The 19,610-nt window shown below is 35.4% G+C and overlaps 1 protein-coding gene across 11 annotated transcripts in view; it reads left to right on the top strand.

Annotated features, from left to right (window-relative positions):
* ZNF644 (zinc finger protein 644) overlaps positions 1-19,374 on the top strand; it is a 53,970-nt gene extending 34,596 nt beyond the window's left edge. For 5 of the 11 annotated variants that reach the window (XM_084527821.1, XM_084527819.1, XM_084527816.1 and 2 more), the window contains 4 exons: positions 225-3,256; positions 3,432-4,037; positions 14,157-14,259; positions 14,731-19,374. In XM_084527821.1, coding sequence (XP_084383947.1) covers positions 256-3,256; positions 3,432-4,037; positions 14,157-14,259; positions 14,731-14,923 — 3,903 coding nt within the window. In that variant the 5' untranslated portion in view covers positions 225-255 and the 3' untranslated portion in view covers positions 14,924-19,374. Of the gene's footprint in view, positions 1-224; positions 3,257-3,431; positions 4,038-4,290; positions 4,389-5,738; positions 5,985-6,660; positions 6,784-14,156; positions 14,260-14,730 lie in introns of those variants that run through there. The other 6 variants (XM_084527818.1, XM_084527823.1, XR_014695525.1 and 3 more) reach the window with 5 other exon arrangements.
* Positions 19,375-19,610: the final 236 nt, after the last annotated feature.

The following is a 19,610-nucleotide window of genomic DNA, read 5'->3' as shown; positions in this document are numbered from 1 at the left end:
AGCAAAAAAATGCATAGTTTTTGATTGCTTCATTTATAAATTTTAAACATGTCTTGAATATCTTAAACTTGTTAAAAATGCATGTTCTTATTCAAAACTTATTTTTTTTCTGATTGCAGTGTGAAGAAGGCTGTTCCTGGAAAATATTGTAAATTAAAATTGACACTTTATTTCTGTGATTGCCTGATTCTTTTCTTTTCTTTTTTTTTTTTTTTTTGCTTCAGTCTAAATGTGCTTAATGGACAGACCAGCAACATGGATGACTTAGAGATAAATACTGAAGTCACTGGTGCTAAAGAAGAAGAAGAAATTCTGTGTGGTGATAATTTCATATCTGAGGAAGAAGGTGGCATTCCTAAATCACAAGAGAGTGACACGTCATTTCAGAAGAACAATACACTGACTCTGCCTGAGGAGCTATCAAGGGACTTATCTGAAAAAGCCTTAAGTGGAGGCCAGACTTCTCTATTTATACACACTGGTGCTCCTACTGTTTCTAGTGAAAACTTTATCTTGTCTAGAGGAACTGCTGTTAATGGACCAGTTTCACACTCCACCTCAACTAAGACTTCCATTATGAATAAAGGCAGTGTTTCATTAACCACTGGACAGCCTGTAGGTCATCATACAGATTCCTGCTCAACTTTGACAGTGGTTCAAGACCTTCAGCTGCCTGCAAAGAGTACAACACAAAAATCAAATCAGCACCAAGTTTTATTTTTGTTACCTGATGTAGCACATGCTAAGAACATGACTCATTCCATTAAAAATCTACCTACCTCTGCTTCAATTGGTTGTGATTCACAGAAATCAGTAGGTAATAGTGTAGATAGCACTTTAGTAGGCCAAGTAGAAGTTTGTGAGGATGATAAAAATTTACTGGTAAAAGATGATTGTGTTGATACATTAACAGGCATTTCCTCAGGTACAGGTGGTTTCAGATCGACATGTGATCCCAGCTGGGATCCACAGAAAGAGTTTATACAGTTTCTTATGACAAATGAAGAAACAATAGAGAAGTCTCCAATTCACTGTAAAGTAGGTTTAGAAAAAAAGAGAAAAAGAAAAATGGACGTTAGTAAAATAACACGCTATACTGAAGACTGTTTTGGTGATACAGGTTATATTCCTAGTAAATCAAAACTTCTAAGTGTTGACTTCTTAGAACAGAATGAAGAGCTACAAATGGTAGAACCACAAAAATATTCATTGAATAAAGTAAAGCCTGAATCCACAGATGAAGAGCTGGAAGCTGTTGATGCTATCCAACAACTCATTTATAGTCCCACTGGTAGCTGTGCAGAAGATGCTTCTCCTGTTCACACTAGCACTTTTCTTTCCAATACTTTAAAAAATAAATGTGAACAGAATGATTCTGAATCACCATCTACTTTCAGTACTGATGAACCATCATTTTATCCCTGTACAAAGTGCAATGTGAATTTTAGGGAGAAAAAACATCTGCATAGGCATATGATGTACCATTTAGATGGGAACAGCCATTTCCGACATCTCAATGTCCCGAGGCCCTATGCATGTAGGGAATGTGGAAGGACATTTCGAGATCGTAATTCACTTCTCAAACATATGATAATTCACCAGGAAAGAAGGCAGAAACTGATGGAAGAAATCCGTGAGCTTAAAGAACTTCAGGATGAGGGTAGGAGTGCACGGTTACAGTGTCCCCAATGTGTATTTGGTACTAATTGTCCCAAAACATTTGTGCAGCATGCAAAGACCCATGAAAAAGATAAAAGATACTATTGCTGTGAGGAATGCAATTTCATGGCTGTGACAGAAAATGAACTTGAATGCCATCGAGGGATTGCTCATGGAGCAGTAGTCAAATGTTCCATTATTGGTAGTGACATGTCCCAGAGGAAATCACAGAAAAAGGCATCCATGAAAGATCCATATTTAGGATCCTCAAAAAAGTCAGCAACGTACATGTGTAAGATGTGTCCATTTACAACTTCGGCTAGAAGCATTTTAAAAAAACACATGGAATACCTGCATCCAACATCTTGCATCGATCCCTTTCGTAGCCATCTTAGACTGGAAAAGAGGAAAGGCAGCATTATAGAAGAATCTTTAGATTTTGGTAGCAGGACAAAACAGTTGATGAAACAATCTTCTACATTTCCGAAGAACTCAGTTTTAAAACAGGATGTAAAAAGATCTTTTGGCTCTACTTCACAGTCCAGTAACTTCACCAAACTTCACAAGAGACCCTACAGGATACAGAAGGCCCGGAAAAGCGTTTCACAGTCATCTGTAAGTGTGTGCAATCTAAATTCTACAAACAAGACCTTTTTGATTAGAAATAGCATTGACCAGAAACCTAAATATTTTCATCAAGCAGCAAAGCAGAAAGCTAGTGTCAAAACAAGCAATAATTATTTATATAGACACAAATATGAAAACTACGGGATGATTAAAAAATCTAGTGACTCTTATCCTTTGCATTTAAAAAAGGAAGAGTCCAACTGTGTCAGTTCTTTACGTAGAAGTCCCCATAATAATTGTTTTGTCATGGATTCAAATAATCTTGATTGCAAAAGGGCAAAAGGCTATAAAGGTCATAGGCATGTAGCTGTAAAAAGAGTGGTTAAAGAATCCAAGAGGGAAGGCTCTGTTACAGGAAATGATTTGGATTGCTATCCAGATTTTCTGCATAAAATGACTGTTGTTGTTTTACAGAAACTTAACTCTGCTGAAAAAAAAGACAGCTATGAAACGGAGGATGAAAGTTCATGGGATAATGTTGAACTATGTGATTACACTACACACTCTGTGGAGGATGAATCTTACAGTGATATTAATCAGGAGCATGTAAGCCTATTCCCTATATTCAAAGGTAAAATAGAAGATCATGAAGCTGTTGATAAATCTTCGCTTAGTTATGAGCAGAATGATGGCTTTTATTTTGAATATTATGAAGATGCTGAGGGTAGTAACTTCCTCCGTGAGCTGCATGATCCTCAGAATTTAGAAAATGTAGGATCAGCATTGCCAAAACATAATTCAGTTTTCCATTGGACTGATTTGTCGCTTGAAAAGAAGTCCTGCCCATACTGCCCAGCAACCTTTGAAACAGGTGTTGGATTGTCCAATCATGTCAGAGGGCATCTTCACAGAGCTGGATTGAGCTACGAAGCCCGTCATGTTGTTTCACCAGAACAGATAGCAACGAGTGACAAAATGCAACATTTTAAAAGAACTGGAACAGGAACTCCTGTTAAGCGTGTTAGAAAAGGTATGTGTTTCTTTTGTTTTTTAATTTGGGTGTAAATTAGAGGGGACAAAGATGCTAAGTTGAACAATAAACAAGACTTGCTTCATTTTGTTGTAAAGCCTGTTCTTATGATTTGCCGTAGTAATATTTAACAGTACATAATTGTCAAAATACATGAAAATTATTTTCTTTATAGCAATTGAGAAATCTGAAACTTCCTCTGAGCATACGTGTCAGCTCTGTGGAGGCTGGTTTGATACTAAAATTGGATTGTCAAATCATGTGCGCGGACACCTGAAGAGGCTTGGCAAAACCAAGTGGGATGCTCACAAGTCTCCGATCTGTGTTCTGAATGAGATGATGCAAAACGAAGAGAAGTATGAAAAAATTCTAAAGGCTTTGAATAGTCGCCGCATTATTCCCAGACCGTTTGTTGCTCAGAAATTTGCATCAAATGATGACTTCTTATCTCAGAATGTTATACCTCTTGAAGCATACCATAATGGCCTAAAGACTGAAGATACATCTGTGTCTGCATCGGAGGAAGAAGGGCTGAGTTTCCTAAATGAATGTGATGAAACAAAAGCAGTACTACAAGATGAAAAAAAAAATCAGTCACTTACACTGATAGAACTTCTGAAAAATAAAAGGTTAGGAGAAGAAAGGAATCCTGATATTTCTCCTCAAAAGATTCATAATCAAACTGCGAGAAAGAGGTTTGTTCAGAAATGTGTTCTTCCATTAAATGAAGACAGTCCATTGATGTATCAGCCACAAAAAATGGACTTGACTATGCAGTCAGGTAAGATGATGTTTCTCGCTGTCTTGACAACATTTCCAAAGAACGCATTAATTCACAGAAAACATACAAGTACACAGTACTTTGTAGGGGGATTCTGTTCATTTGATTATTTCATTTCCAGAGGATGCTGACCATGAGAGGTAGCACAGCAAATTTTTCTTGCATGTTTTTTCTTAAGTGAATATTCAGCAGCACTGAGGGTTGTTTTTTTTGTTTGTTTGTTTTTTGTTTTTTTTTTTTGCATGGAATGTAGCTCCTTTTCTGCATATGTTTGAGTTTACCAATCCAAAGTGGGCACAAAACGAACCTCAGTAAGGAAGAAGACACATCCTAGACCACCAATAAGTTGAGGTATTTGGCAGACTTAACAGTTCTGAAGTGTTTGGGCTTGGACCCTGTTTCTGGGCTTTAAAACTGCTGGTTTGCAAGCTGTTTCATTTAAATGTTCGAGACTTGTGCAAAGCGGCATTTGTTCAAACCGACAGAATTGTTAATGACATTTTAAGCACATAATATTTTAAGCTGATTAATATCTATTGACTAATTTTGATGTCTTAGGCAAACAGACTCTTGCACCATAGATTAATTCTTGTTTGGTTTAAAATCGTGGCTGCTGGGGGAAACTCATGCTTGCTTAGGGCCTGTCTATCCTGAGTGAAGATGTGTGCTAGTTTAAGCTTTGATGGAAAGCAGCTGTAGTCAGCAGTGTTCTAATATTCAGCCCCTGACTGATATGGACAAAGGTGTCCCCATCCGCTGAGGATTGTGCTAATGAAACAATTCTATAATTGACTTTCTAGACAATCTATACTAATATGTTCGTTTTTTTTAGAATGTTTTTAATTGTCAGAGCTATTTCTAGTCTTGAGGAATTCGTGCAGGATCCTTTTTAATGTGTATGTAGAGCTTGCATTTATATATTTCTTATTTGGACAACACCTTATAATGCTGCAGGATTCTTTAAACTGAGGAGTAAGATCTTAGTTTTATACCCATGACTTTTTCAGTTCTTTTGGTTTTCTTGTTATTACTCAATGTAGGTTAGTAAAACTGGCACTGCGTAGTACTTTTTCACATATACTCTCGTCTTCCTTTAAAGAAATAACAGCAACAAGTCCAGCGTGCTCAGAAGTTCTTTTAGGGGGCTATGAAAGTGTGGCAATCAATTTCTTAACAAAGGTGGCTTTCTAAAATGACAGAGGCAGAACAGAATTACCTTTAATGTCTTCTGGATGTATATGGTTGTCCTTTAAGACAGGAGGTTGTTTAATAAAGGAAGTGTGTCTTTGACAGGCTTAATTATTTGAAAAACAATGCTAAAGGAGTAGCTTGCCAAATCTGACACTGTGTATTGCTTTCTGTTTAATATTTACTGCTGAATACTAGGTATAGAACCTGTTTGGTTGTGATGAACAACCAGGTAAAAACAAACATGTGCTTGCGTAATACTAACAGCTATGAATGGGGACCTATAATTATCTGTGGCTGAGGTAATGGAATTTGACAACTAACAAATGCACTGTGCCAGTTGAGTTAATGAGAAAATATTTAACATCAAGTTGAAATACTTTAGTTTTTCTTAAAAAGGCAAATCTTTTTAATCCTGGTTTTAGAGTGAAAAAGTTGTGGCTTTTTTTTTTGTTGTTGTTGTTTTTTTTTGTTTGTTTGTTTTTTGTTTTTACCAACCAGATACTCTTCTTCTGTAACTTGCCTGAAAAAACAGCATGTCTTCTGTGGGCTGCTGGAGAATAGGATTCTTCCTTTCCTGTAAACTGAGGCTTTCCAGTTGGATAGATATAGCTTTTTTTTTGTTGTTGTTCTTTTAATGATTCATCAGCAGAGAACTGGAAACATTAGTTGACCAAAACACTGTATCTTGGGTAAAATAAATGGAGAACATGATGGTAAAGTTGAGCAAGGGAGAAGTTATAATGGTTTCTTTGTCTGGTAAGTGAGGAGTTCAGTATTATTTCACTTTCACTGTTTTCCTGTGATAAGTAGCATGTTGCTTTGTTGATTATTTATTTAGCACAGAGATTTTAGCAAAAAACTTCAAATCATTAACTTTCATTATTGATTGCGCATCTAAAGTAATGAATAGAAAATGCACTGAACAAAATGTTTTGTTTAACAGCTGTTCAGTGATGTGTTTTACCACCTCTCTCTAAGCCTTCAGCAGCAGCCTAATTTAGTGTTGAGCCTTTTAGTCTTATGGGTTTTAATTACCACTTTGTCAACTATACTTTTAAAATTCTCTTTATTGGAAATGTTGCAAGCTCTGAAATTTCTGAACAGAACTGTGCTATTCAAACTGTAGGGTTTTATTTTGGGAATAGAGCTTCATAACGTGGAGATCTGTAGGAATTTCATATTAGGTATTAAATGCAGAGTAGCCTAGGGGGTTCAAGTTGCCTTCTTTCTGTTCAAATAACAAGGTTTGGCTTAAAGCACTACATGGAAAACTAATAATGGTTAACTTCAATCCTTCTAATATACTAAACAATTGCATCAATGCAGTGAATATATTTTAAACCATCTTTATTACAGAAAACTTTTTACAACGCTTTGAGAATTTCATTTTTTTGAAGAGAGAACTGGATTATAGTTTTCTTTTGAATGATAGGTATGCCTGTGAAGCTTAGAACGTGTGTGCATTGCAATACGACGTTTACAAGTGCTGTTAGCCTGTCCAACCACTTACGCGCTTATGCACGAAAGAAGAGTGCTGGACTTTTGACTGGGACAGGTATGTTTTGTTACAGATGTAAAAGCAAGTCTGTCTATGATGCATTTTCTTCATCAGACTGGACAAAAGCATTTGTTAATTCCAAATAATTTTGAAGCTTCCGTTGGTTTAAAAATAAATAAATAAAAAAATTATTTGCCCTAAAACTTCAGCAACTTTTAAACAAAGGTATGTTGCTGTTGTCCACTCTCATGTCTGATTTTCATTCTTACTCATTTTGGATCCAACACTTAAGGTATGTAAGCAAAACCAAGAGATGTTCATATAAATCCATTTTCCCACAATACCACAACTTCAAAACCAGCTAGTTGGGCATTTAACAAAGTGTTTATAAGTACCTCAAAAAATAAACAAAAAAAAGCAATTATATTACATATAATTACTAAGAGTACTGTAGCTAAAATAGGAGAAACAAATAGTTTTCCAGCTTGTGTATTTCTAACAACATAATATATGTAGCTGGTTTCATTTTTTGTTTGGCTGACAAACCAGTTATGGAGTGACTGACAATGGAGTGAGTGTAGTACATCATTTGGCACTACTATTAATGCTTTTTTTATTAATACAATGCTTATATTGAAATTACATATTTTGACTTTTCCAGAGACCTTCAGTTTTCTTGGCTGTAGGCAAATTCCTGAGTTTACTTGGAGTATTGCTAAGATTAGTGGGACTTTTTATGGTCAGCAGCAAGTTCAGGAGCAGAGATGGAATATAGTGAGGAAAACTTAAAGATACAAAGTTTGAAATGGGCAACCATTAGTTTTCTGTGTCAACAAACACAGATTTACATAATGCTGGAAAAAATATATCATTACTTTTTTTTATCTGTAGACATAATTCATTATGCTACATATAGTAACAAAAAGTAGTTTCAGGCTTTCTCTGCAGAAGCCTAAAAGAAATATTTAAATATATTTATGCATTGAGCCAGTCAATGCCTGATCTTGTTATGCTAAGTTAATGCTGTAACAAAGTAGATTTAGTAGAATGAAAACAGTAGATGTAATAACATCCATTTTGTTGGAGTATATGCTTTTAGTTAGTGATTCTGAAAGTTTTCATATTTACACAATAGAAAGACGATGATAGTGGACTTCATTTTAACACTGCTGTGATTTGATGCTTTGATTAGCCCTGTGGTAAGTTATTTTGCTTATATACCTACCAGTGAAATATTTTTCAGTAACCATATATATAAATTGCACATCAAAATTAACAGTTATTAAATGGAGGGAGGCATTGTGGCAAAGAGGATAGTACACAGAGACTGGATCCTGGACAAGATCCTTGTACCTCAGGTTCTTTTTTGCTAAGTAGGAAATGTGAATGTAGCTTGTAAAGGTGCTTTGAAGGTGTTTCGTTTTGTGTTGTGTGGTGTTTTTTTTGTTTTGTTTTGTTAAGAAACATTCAGCTAGCTTAGTAGTGGCATACTCCTCAGAGCAGTTGATGCTTTCTTAAAAAGAACTTAAAAGTTCTGGGTGTTGTTTTATCATTGGATCTAGAAGTTTGTTTAAAATGAGGTTAGAAACGGAACTTAAAAAATAAAACCAACAAACATACTTTTGATCTCAGAAGCTAGACCTGAGCTAGATAAATAGCCTGTGCCATGCATATGAAGGCATTTTACTGATATAGGTGTCTTAAGGGGAGACCTGTCAGATCTGTAATATTATGCAACCAATATACATCTGTTCATTTAGTCATTACTGTTAAAACTTCTGTAACTTCACAAAGTTTGTAAATTTGACAGTTTGCTCCATGACTTTTCATTTGAGTAAGCTCAATGCGTGTCTGATAGATCAGAAAATATACTTTTAGGCAGTGGTTTTATCTGATACTCCACTTTATAGTGTTTTTTGTTTTTTTTAGGAGAATATCTTAAATGCAAGATTTCACTAGCATACACTACTTTTAAGTTTTGCTATGAGTGTTGTGCTTGGGGAGATCACTTTTTTTTTTTTTAATTAAAAATGGTTGTCGTTGAGAGCAATTTAGAGCTGACTTCAGTTTGGAACCTCTACGGATACAGTGAGAATACACTTATACAGGTTACTTTTTCCTGTTTTCACAAAGCCTTTCTTAAATCTTCTAAAGCAAACAGAAGTACTGTAAAGGAATTGCGTTGGCTTAATGTTTATCTCTGTTTCTGGCTGTAGTTTAAAAATTGTTTGTAAACATGAATGTTGCAGTTCTTTCATGATTTAATAATTGTTAGGGAAGCTGTTTAGGTGCTAGAGAAATACAGCAATCTATATGAGTCACCAAAGTGAGAGTTGTTCCAGGGCCACATTAGCATATGTGCTAGTCTTATACTCCAATTTTTCATTTTGTTTGCATGTTTTCAATATTGACTGTTACCATACTGCCTTTCTAGCAGATGCCCTGCTTCTTCAGAATCAGTATTTCAATTGCATTTAGTTGAATGTTAGCATTTTTTTTTTCTGAATGCAACTTGACATTTTTAGTTACATAATAGAAATAGTTGCATAATAAACTTTTAAGAATAAACTCAAAAAAAAAAAGTGGAACCTTCTAGGCTGTTGGCTAAGAAGTTCAAGATTAGTGTTTGTTAGTAGTTTGTGCCTATCCAACGTACAGCAAAAACCTGACTAGATTGATTTGTATGGTTACTGGCTTTTGATTAGTGATTACATACTGGTCTTTGGATGTCTTGACTAGAACAATATTTTTTTGTTATGGTGTCCAATTTTGAACAATGTAATGGCTTAATCTCTTATTTTGAATAGATGCTAATTTCCTTTTATAACTGATTTGATGAGTAACCACCCATTTGTATTTCTCAGAGCATGTGTCAGACTGACTTCTTTCTTATGATTATCTCTAGAGTATCAGACCTGTGCAAAATTTTCAAAATGCATCTTGCCCTTCTTGGTGCAGTTGGATATCCAGCTTCCTTCCTTTTTTTTTCTTTCCAGACTTGTATTTCCTCCCTGAAGTCTCCTGATTCTGTCTCACACCTTGGCTTTTTACATCTTCTCTTTTACTCTTCTCACATACTAAATCACTTCTTACTAGCTGTCATCTTCTGGGAATCATCACTCTCTTCTTCTTCAGTCTTTGTTTCTGTAGAAACAAACTTTTTTCAGAAGTTTGGGAGAGAACAATAATATACAGTGAAGGAGTCTGACCTTTGAGCCAGTAGTGTGACTGAAGCAGTGATTCCTGTGGCCACAACATTTCCAAATATTCTAATACTGCATTGGCAAAATTGTAGCTTCAGGGAATCTTCTGGAGAAGCATGTGCAACCATAGTGGAGATCTGAGATCTGCTGTCTTTGTATGTCTTCATTCTGTGCTGTTGCAATTACACCTGATCAGCCCACACAGCAGGCTAATTTGGTAGCATCATATAAAGTCTTTCATAGACCACATTACTGGAGTTAAAAAAATAAATAAATATACAACACATACATATGTTTTTTTTAAAAAAGAATGTCTTTTAGTTGCATTTTACTCTTTAGTAATGATGAAACAAAACAGAAAATGATTGAATTTGACGAATTAATGAAAAAATATGCAAGAAATATTTTTTATTTTTTAATTGGCTGTGTTTTCAAATGGTTAATTAGACCCATTTATGTATGCAATTATTCAACTTGTGTTAGCTTACGTCCACTATGACAGAAGTAATTAAGCCTTAATAAGGACCTAAGTTCAGTCTACCTGAAATGAAAGGTGTTTTACTTCAAGGGATATTAAGAAGTGGAGAGTATAAGGTAGCATAGATAAGGTTTGGTTTTGAAGCTCAGATTAAATGTCATGGGATGAAGGACCTCTGACTGTGACTTCAGTAATTCATATTTTTCTGGGCACGCTCAGTGTAGCCTCATATCTCCATCTGTTTCTAAGGTCTTGATAAGCTATCACAGATGCAGTAGTTTTTTATACACAGCCTTTTTTATGTAGCATGTTTTTCTAAACAGTGTGATTTCAAATTGAACGCGAGTGCCTTTAGTTTACTCCAAAGTTTCATTATCTTCAGTTTTAAATGAGTTGTTTCTCACTGTCAACGTTGTATCAGAGTTTTGATGAAGCGGTATAACTTGTTGTTTGCAAAAAGCTTTTGGAAGCAGCAGGTGGACAAATGGAAGGAGACCTGTAAAGAGAACTGGGCCTTTATGGAGAATGCAGGACGATAGTTCTGGGAGCTGTGTTAGCCACAAAGTAGGCAATAGGATAGGTAGTTCCTGCCTGTCTCTGGAAGTTTGCTGCAAGTGTGGTCTGAATATCCATGCATTTTGCAAGAGCATTTTGCAATTTGTCTTTGGTCTCTTCCTGAATGTGGTAAAAACTTTTTGTTGAGGTTATCTGTTGTTACACTAATGGCATAGGAAGAGCTTTGGTCAGAAGCTGGCTATGCTTTGTTATGGGTGATACAATGGTAAGCCTTATTTCATGCTTGCAAACATCTGTAAGCATTGTTCCAAAAGAGTGTATAAGCAAGTGTGACCATGTAACTTCATTTAAACTTGTTGTCTGGATGAACAAAAGTGGAATTAATGTGGCAGTCAAAAGATATGTATTACCAAAGACAATACAAATCTTTGATAACTGGTATTGGAAATACAGTTTCAATAAACTTTACCCAGAGCTTATACTTTTTCCTCACCTTTCTGCTTCAGTGGAATAACTTCAAAATGTGTTGTTTTGTGCTCCCTAAAACGTAAAGAAATATATTCACTAGGTCAAAAGACAAAGGGAACAAAAAATAACCCTTGCAGAACACAGGTTTGGTATTTTTTGTATTTATATTTTGTAACTGCTTCTTGCTGGGCAAATGTTCTGCTTCCAATCTTGTCTAAATCACTCAGTGCATTCTTCAAGTAATCTGACTTTTTCTTGATGTCTCATGTTATTTTCTGCTCATTGTTTTTTGATTTCTCTATCTAGAGCATCTGTGGCAAATGGCTTAGAGAAGATGTCTGTAGTTTTTTTGCTTTGTTTTCATATTGTTCTTGGGAAAAATGTACTTTTCAAGGAAGTAGAAACTACCTATGTTGATATATTATGATAGTTTCTGTTTATCTGTGTTGCTGTCAATTTGATTACATAGTTGTTCAGAGTTTGTTTGTTTTTTTTTTCCTAGAAGGTTATACCAATCATAGAATCATAGAATATCCCAAGTTGGAAGGGACCTATAAGGATCATCAAGTCCAACTCCTGGCACCGCACAGGTCTACCCAAAATTTTTAGACCAATGTTTGAAACTATTCAGGATTCTGTTACAGAAAACTAAAAAAGGTCTAATAAGAAGACTCTCTGAAAATGCTTGGGATACGTGTGAGCAGCATCAAAATTCTCGATGGGAATGAATGTCTTAAATTTGCCAGTATGAAGGAAATGAGCTAGTTCTTGTTTCAAGTACTTGTGGGCTTCTCTAGAAGGAGTCTGCTGTCTACTGTTTGGTTTACTCATTTGTATCAACTGAAATCAGCTAACAGACATCAAGTGCAACTTGGATGTGTTTGCATTCAGATAAGACCATGACTTTGTTTCCTACCTACCACTGATGTTCTGCAAAATCAGAAGTAGCAAAGCTTTTGCTATAGCAAGTGCTTTAAGTCTTCGCTTATACAAGTAATTCTCTTCAGAGAAATGGTGTCTAGGTTTCAGTATTTTGTCTGCTTACATTTCTGGTGATGTTACTGGTGTTGCAGTATGTGAAATATTAATACTACTTTAGGTAATTCCTAAAGCTTTTAAAGATAGTTAGCTTTTTTCCTTCCAAATTGTATGAAGGATATCATTTGGTGAGAGCATGAAAACGGTAAGAATGCCTTACCTGTTGAATTCTTCAGAAGTTATCTTGGCCATTTCTCTATCTCAGTTACTGGCTTTGTATTGAGACTGCTTTCCTTGGTACTGTCAGGAAAAAAACACTGTTGAGGATCATCTTAATGATGGCTTTGTCTGGGATCTGAAGGAATTTTCTTTAGATTGGTGTCTGCTTTCTACTTGTTTGCAGTCTGGCTAGTTCTCTGGTTCCTTCAAGCCCCCAGAAATCATTCTAATTTTTCAAGGTACCGTAAGAATCTTGAATCTGCAGATGGAAGTGGAAAATGATTGCTATGTTTAGAAGTTCAGAGTTTGGCTACAGGGCTAAAGCCATGTTTGAGAGGTACTCATTAGGTGGAGATAAGAAAAATGAAGGATGCAATCAAGACATATTTCTTCGAATCACCATGTTATGCCCCACAGACGATGTCTTATGCTTCAGGATGCTTAGTGGTTCTGTTATGTGAGCCAAAACTTAGACAAGTTTAAAAACTTTTGTATATTACTGTTAATATGTCTTAGTAGCAGAGCATACATTTTTTTTTTTTGTATCAATACCCCTTGTTACTGTCCTTCATGTTTCTGTGTAGTTTTAGCATCAGTGTCTTGTGTTTTGGAGTAGAGTGTGTCTAGATCCACTTCTCAGTTTGAGCAGTCCCAAACTTCTTGTCTTTCTTGATTTTTATCAGCTGTTTTCACCATAACAGTATTAATGCAGTTTAATCCCCTCATCCCCCAACTGGCAGCTTCCTAGAATCTCCAGGTTTTGGTACAGATTCCTGATGCATCTGTTTATGGGAGGTATAGGCAGACCTTAATGCTAATTGAAACTGTTTTCTATGTGCTTCGTGCTTCCTGTTCATACACGTTACTGCCAAATAATGTTTCAAACAGACTGAATTTAAAGAACGGCCTTGACATCCCTGTTGATTGTTCTAATGCCATCTCCATCTGAAAAGGATCAATAAATAGTTTTTACAAGGTGCTTTAGAGTTCAGGGAGGAGTGAGGAGGAAGCTTCGTTTGAAATTCTTAGTATAGTATATAAAAAGACAAACTTTATTTTTCTTCGTTGAAAACAAATGACAAGTGTTCTGTTCAAACTAGAAATTCTTGATTGTGTTACCTGAAAGCTACAACTTTGTGAAGGTGCAGCCTGGTTGTGCATGAATGGTCTTACGATGTTATTTGAATTGCAAGACAAATTCCAGGATTTTGACAGTGTTTTATGAATGAAAGGATATTTCCAATGGTACTTTGTTTCTGTGCAATTCCACAATAAGTTAGTAGGTGCCTGCTGGTACTAAGACAACAGTTTAATGCTGAATGTCAATTATCTAGTCTTTAAAAGAGCAAGTGCAGTGTTTTTGTTTTTTTTTTTCAAATATGTCAGATGTTTCACCAGTAATTTTTTTTAGAGCACACAATAATTGCTTTGTAATTGTTATAATTAAATGTACAATAACAAGGAGGTAGATACCTTTTCACCACTTCTTTAGGGGATACATATTGAATATCTCTGTTCAACACTGACTGAAATATCACTTTCATATGTGGAAATTTCTCTCTTCTTAGCTTTAGACTGTAAGCAAAAGAAGTCAAGGTCAAGATCTGGAAGCAAGAAAAAAATGCTGCCATTACCTCATAGTGCTGATGAAGTTTACATACTCAGATGCAGGTACATAGGGTTATTTTAATGGAAATAAAATGTTTTGAAGAGCTTACTAATCTTAGTTATAGGAATATTTAAGATTGTCATGTACTGTGTTTGTGATTAAATTGAATAAGGGGGGGAGGGAAAGTAGGTGATTATTTTCATTAATTTAGAAAAGGATTTGAATCAGTCATGCTTAGTTGTTAGATTGCCAACTCCTGTTTCTCTAGCTAAAATCATACTGGTCATGTTAAAGTAGTATTCTGTTCTTCAAAAGAAACCCTAAGAGGAACAGATTACTATTGCTAGTGTTACGAATGTAAGAGTATAAGTTGTGTGAACCATGATGTTTTGTGTTCGCGATTACTATAAGTGGACACAATTACTAGTTTTTGGCTAAAATATGTAGAAGCAGACTTTGAGAAAAATTAAGACTTCGTAATTTTTCAGTAATGCTAGATATATCTTGATGGAATAATTTTAATATTTGTGTAGGTTTTGTGGTCTGGTCTTTCGAGGACCTTTGTCTGTTCAAGAAGACTGGATAAAGCACTTGCAGCGACACATTGTCAACGCAAATCTTCCACGGACTGGAGCTGGCATGGTTGAAGTCACATCGCTACTTAAAAAACCTGCTTCAATTACTGAAACTTCATTTTCTTTACTGATGGCAGAAGCAGCATCATAGAACAAGGAAACATTTTAAATTTGAATTGGATGTAAATTTGAAATACTTCGTCATTTTTTTAAATAAGTTGTTACACTAAATTATGTTTATAAATCCTAAAGACAAAAATAGAGGAAGTGGATTACAGTAACATCAAAATAAATTGAATACTTAACAGTTACAGTAAGTAGTCTTTATATTTTATATAGGGTGGAAGATGTGTTTTTAAGGTTTATTATGTTTTTGTCAGTTACTGTGTTCACTATCAATACAAGACCATTACATGTATGGCAGCCATTTTTAAATCGTTGCACATGGGTACTTAAGACAGATTTTAATAAAAACAAAAAAAACATGTTCTCTGCAGTGTTACCCAAATCAAGGCTCTGTTTATTCCAAAAAGAATTACATAGTAAAATAAGATATTATTATATTTTGTTTGTATGTATGTAGTGTTTTGTATAATACCAAGAACTGCTAATACAATTTACTCAAATTAGGGCATTAAATACCATGTACTTCATAGTTCAAGAGACTGTTTCATTCAAATAGGGCAATTAGTACTCTTCTATCTAGGTGTGTAAGTGTTTTTTTTAAATCACATGAGGCTTTTTGTACTAAAAAGTGGAGGGAAACTTGTTTAAACAAATTTCTAAGATAAATATGTACATAATACTGGAAATTTGTGGTAAGGAAATATTCTTTACTTCAGTTGCATTTCTCACTGACAACAAAGTGGTGCATCCATGCTACCTCCTACTTGTCAACAAAGATGGTATTTACCCTTATGTTTTTGTATCATAGTAGATTTCAATCCAACTTTCTTTATTACAAAGCATCTTGTTAACAAGTTTGTTTCTTTATGATGATTTACTTAAGGTCTGACATGCTTACAGAAGTTTGCCTCTCTACTATTTTATTTAACACTGTAGAAATGTACTAGTAAGCATCGCTCACTACATGGTTAGAGTAGACTTTTTCATTTATAATTCTGTTTAAAAGATTGATCATTTTAGAAAATTTGAACACAGATGGAAATGTTTCTACATATGAAGAGAATGTTTACAACTTAAATTTTAGAGCTTGTTTTGGATGTGATTATATGTATGAAAACTGTAACACTATGCTCATGCTAAGGACCTACTTACAGAATTACTGAAATAAATGTGCTGTGAGGATGGAAATATGGTGCAGGTGTCTTGGTCATGCTGAATTGTGTTTGTTCATTCAAGCTGTCTTCAGAAAATGATTTTTGTTTAAATCATAAGTCAGATTCCTCTACAAATCAATTTTGTATGCAAGTAACATTTCATTTTACTCATATAGGGTAACTAATACTGTAGTTAAGCCAAGGATATGCATTGATATTTTCTTTATATGTAAATAAAGTTAAAAGCAGTTAAAACAAGAGGAGTATTTTGGTAGAGTATATACATACCTCACTGCCAGTGAAATTGCTTTCCTATGGTATATCTCCTTACCAGAAAAAATCTCTAAATAAAAAGGTTTAAAGAAAATCTACATGTCTATAATGTGAAGCGTTTATTTGCTTTGTGTGAATTAAGTTTGTGAAACTGATTTGTCTTGACGAGATTAAAATGCTCACATGATCTTAAGTAAAAATACATTTACTTGCAATAAAATGATGTGTTCAGACATATTACATTTGGTTCGTGGAAAATATGAATAAATGTCTGTCTTCCTGTGTGTGTGCGGTTAACACACAAGGCTTGTTAACATTCTGATAAAATAGATGAGAAAAATAAACAGTTGTGCAGGATGGCGTTCTGAGACAAGGGCATCCAGTATCTATTAAGGTTATTATTAAATTAGTGCTATCAGGTGTTTTACTGTGAAAGTTCCTGCAGGTAACATAAGCATTATTGTCCAAATGTATTCCTACTGTTGTTTAATCAGAAAGCACACATCAGTACATCTAAAGGCTGGGGATAAAATTACGTTTGAGATTTCAGGAAAGATAACTAGAATGTTGAAGTGTATTGCAGATGAATTATGTGTATACAGTCTAAGTAAAAAAATTCTAAATTTGTGGATGATTGTGGACTTTTTTATAATATGCTGTGAAAGTTGGAAGATTTACAGCAACATGTTGTTAAAGCAGAGAATAGAGGGAAGTGATCAGATCATCTTGAAAGTTTATAGTGCTTTAATAGAGTGGTTGTTTACTCATCACCAAAAAAGGTGCCTGTGAGCACCATATTCTATGTCTGTTTAACATGAAAAAATCAATTAAGTGCAAATTATATCTAATGTTAAGAATGTTTATAAGGCAAAGCCATACCATGCAAAATTTAGCAGTAGCAAAAGAATTAAACAGTAGCAAAAGCAGTAGCAAAAGAATTAAACTAGGTTTATAATAGTAAGCCTAGTTAATTTTATTTAATTATTTAAGCCCCAATAGTGAACTATTTTGTTGTAACACCAAAAATGTAAAGTTGTGCCTGAAAAGCAGGAAGCTCTGGTCCTGGCTAGTTTCTAAAATGATGCTCTTAGGTTAGGAGCAGCTGTTTTCAGTGGCAGGTTTTCTCAGTGTGATCATTGGAGCTGCCCAGGTAGTTAGCTGTGTGGTTTTTGTTAATGCTCCTGCCCTGCTTGCATCAGGACCTTGCCAATAGAGTTTGAAATACATAGAGAGAAGTCCTAGAAGTCCTCTGATCATTAAATTAATTGCATATTTAGCTGATATGGACTGAATGATCTTAAAAAAAAAAAAAAAAAAAAAAAAAAAAAAAAGCCACTTTAAGCTTTTTCTTTAGCTTCTAGACTTCAAGGGGGACTATTTGTTTTCTTGGTTTCTATTGCTTGGAAATGCACATCTTTTGTTGTTAGAAGATAAACCCACCTTAACAGAATTAGGAAGGTTCTAATTAAGTGGGTAGAGGAGAGAGTTGATTAAGCCAGTCACTTTATTGTACAGATCTCATGTTTTGAGATGTGTGTGGCACACATATACCTTGGAATCAATAACTGGGTCTTACTGTCTTGGTTTTACTGCTAGGCTATAGAGAGTCTATGGCAGTCTGTGCTAAAGAGCTGGACTTCTGTAATTGCACATACAAGCATGAGTGTGCCTTTGTTCACCTTGGCTGTATTGCTTCAGACTAAAGACTGCAGTGGTTTAGTGATTTTGTGGTTGTTCAGTTGGTTTTGGTTCCTTATCACAATCTTCCATGGTTCTGGAGTTGCACTTCTCTTCCAGTACCTAATATACCTTCTGGTAAAGCTCTTTCAAGTAACAGCCTCTGGAAAATTATGAAAATTTTCAGAATGCTTAAGCCAGGAAACTGTAAAAGTCCAATCCCACACTTCGTAAGATGACTGCTTGTATATTCTAATCCCAGTACCATTTCATTCGTTTAAAAGAGCTTTGTAGGACTTTGGAAATGTGATTTTGGAGTACCTGCCAAATGGTAGTGTGGCTAGGCTGTATGCACGGAAAACTGGATATGGAGGCAGGTGGATAGTAAAACATCACTAGGCATTCAGTCCTGTTTGCTACGCGCTGCTTCATACGGAGTGTGTGACTCCTTTTAGGTGGTCTGCACCCACAAGCTGAGGCAGTCCAGCTCTGCCTGCAGATGAAAGTTACTTGTTTGGGGTTCACCTTACCCCTCAGTGGTGTCAGGGTTAAGCTGATGATTCTTCCTGATGGGAGAAAAAGCATAGAGAAGACAATAACACTACTTGGGAGTGAGAGCACCTAATGTGCAACAGACAGGGATTTTGACAGTTGGGATTTATGTCCTTGGCCAGACTTTTCATGTTTGAGCTATGTGCCTGCTTAAAGTCCTACCTTTTCAGTCATGCTCAGGAAAACCACCAAGGTCTCAGAGGTAAGTGCATCACAGGAAGAATGTGAATCATGACCTGAGGCTCAGAGGATGTGCATACATCTGAAGCTTGGAGATGTCAGCTTAATGAGACTGTTCCTACAAAGCTATTTTGAAATGAATGCTTTTTCTGGGCCCATTCAAGTTTATCCTGCATGTCAGTAATACTTTAAAAGGGTTATTCATTCATTAAATCTACCCGATTTAGAAAATCTGCAAGAAAAAAAAAATGGTGGAAAATATGTGGAAAAATTATCAATGAATAACAAATACTTGTTTTTCACTAAATCAAAAGGGCTGTGAAAGGAGCCTCATCTCTTAAGTAATACCATTAACAAACTTTACTTTTTATCACAATGGTTAGTGTCCCAGATACTAAAACACCAGTTTCATATTTCAAAAGTCGGTTTATATAGTCTTGAATTTGTTTTGGTTTGTGTTTTAAAAAGCTTCTGTTTAGGTCAGAATTTATTTTAAAAGGATGAGTTCAGATATTTCAATCTGCCATGCTTTGTAGGTGCTGTTGCCTGATATATGGGTAGCAATTTCAATGTAATGGAAAAAATTTGGCTGTAGTGCCAGGTCTGTAATATCTTGCAATAAAATGTTCCTTTTTAACAATGCAGGCTTCTTGGTGTTCTTCTTGTCCTGAGGTGAGCCACACAGCATGCTTCAGCTAGATTGAGGGCTTTCACTCTTACCTGGATCTGCTTTGCTGGATGGGTCAAATGTCAAGGCTTAATGCTCATGGCCTTCTAAAAATGCAAACAGGTGAGGGAGGGAGAGAGGTGGTGTTTACATGCCAGGGTTGTAGACTGAGATCTGAGGGTTGTAGGGAACATCACCAGAGCCAGGTG

Source organism: Aythya ferina, assembly GCF_964211825.1.
Source record: "Aythya ferina genome assembly, chromosome: 8".
Taxonomy (NCBI): domain Eukaryota; kingdom Metazoa; phylum Chordata; class Aves; order Anseriformes; family Anatidae; genus Aythya; species Aythya ferina.
Note: the sequence above shows the minus strand (reverse complement) of the source record. Positions and strands in the feature narration are given on the sequence as shown.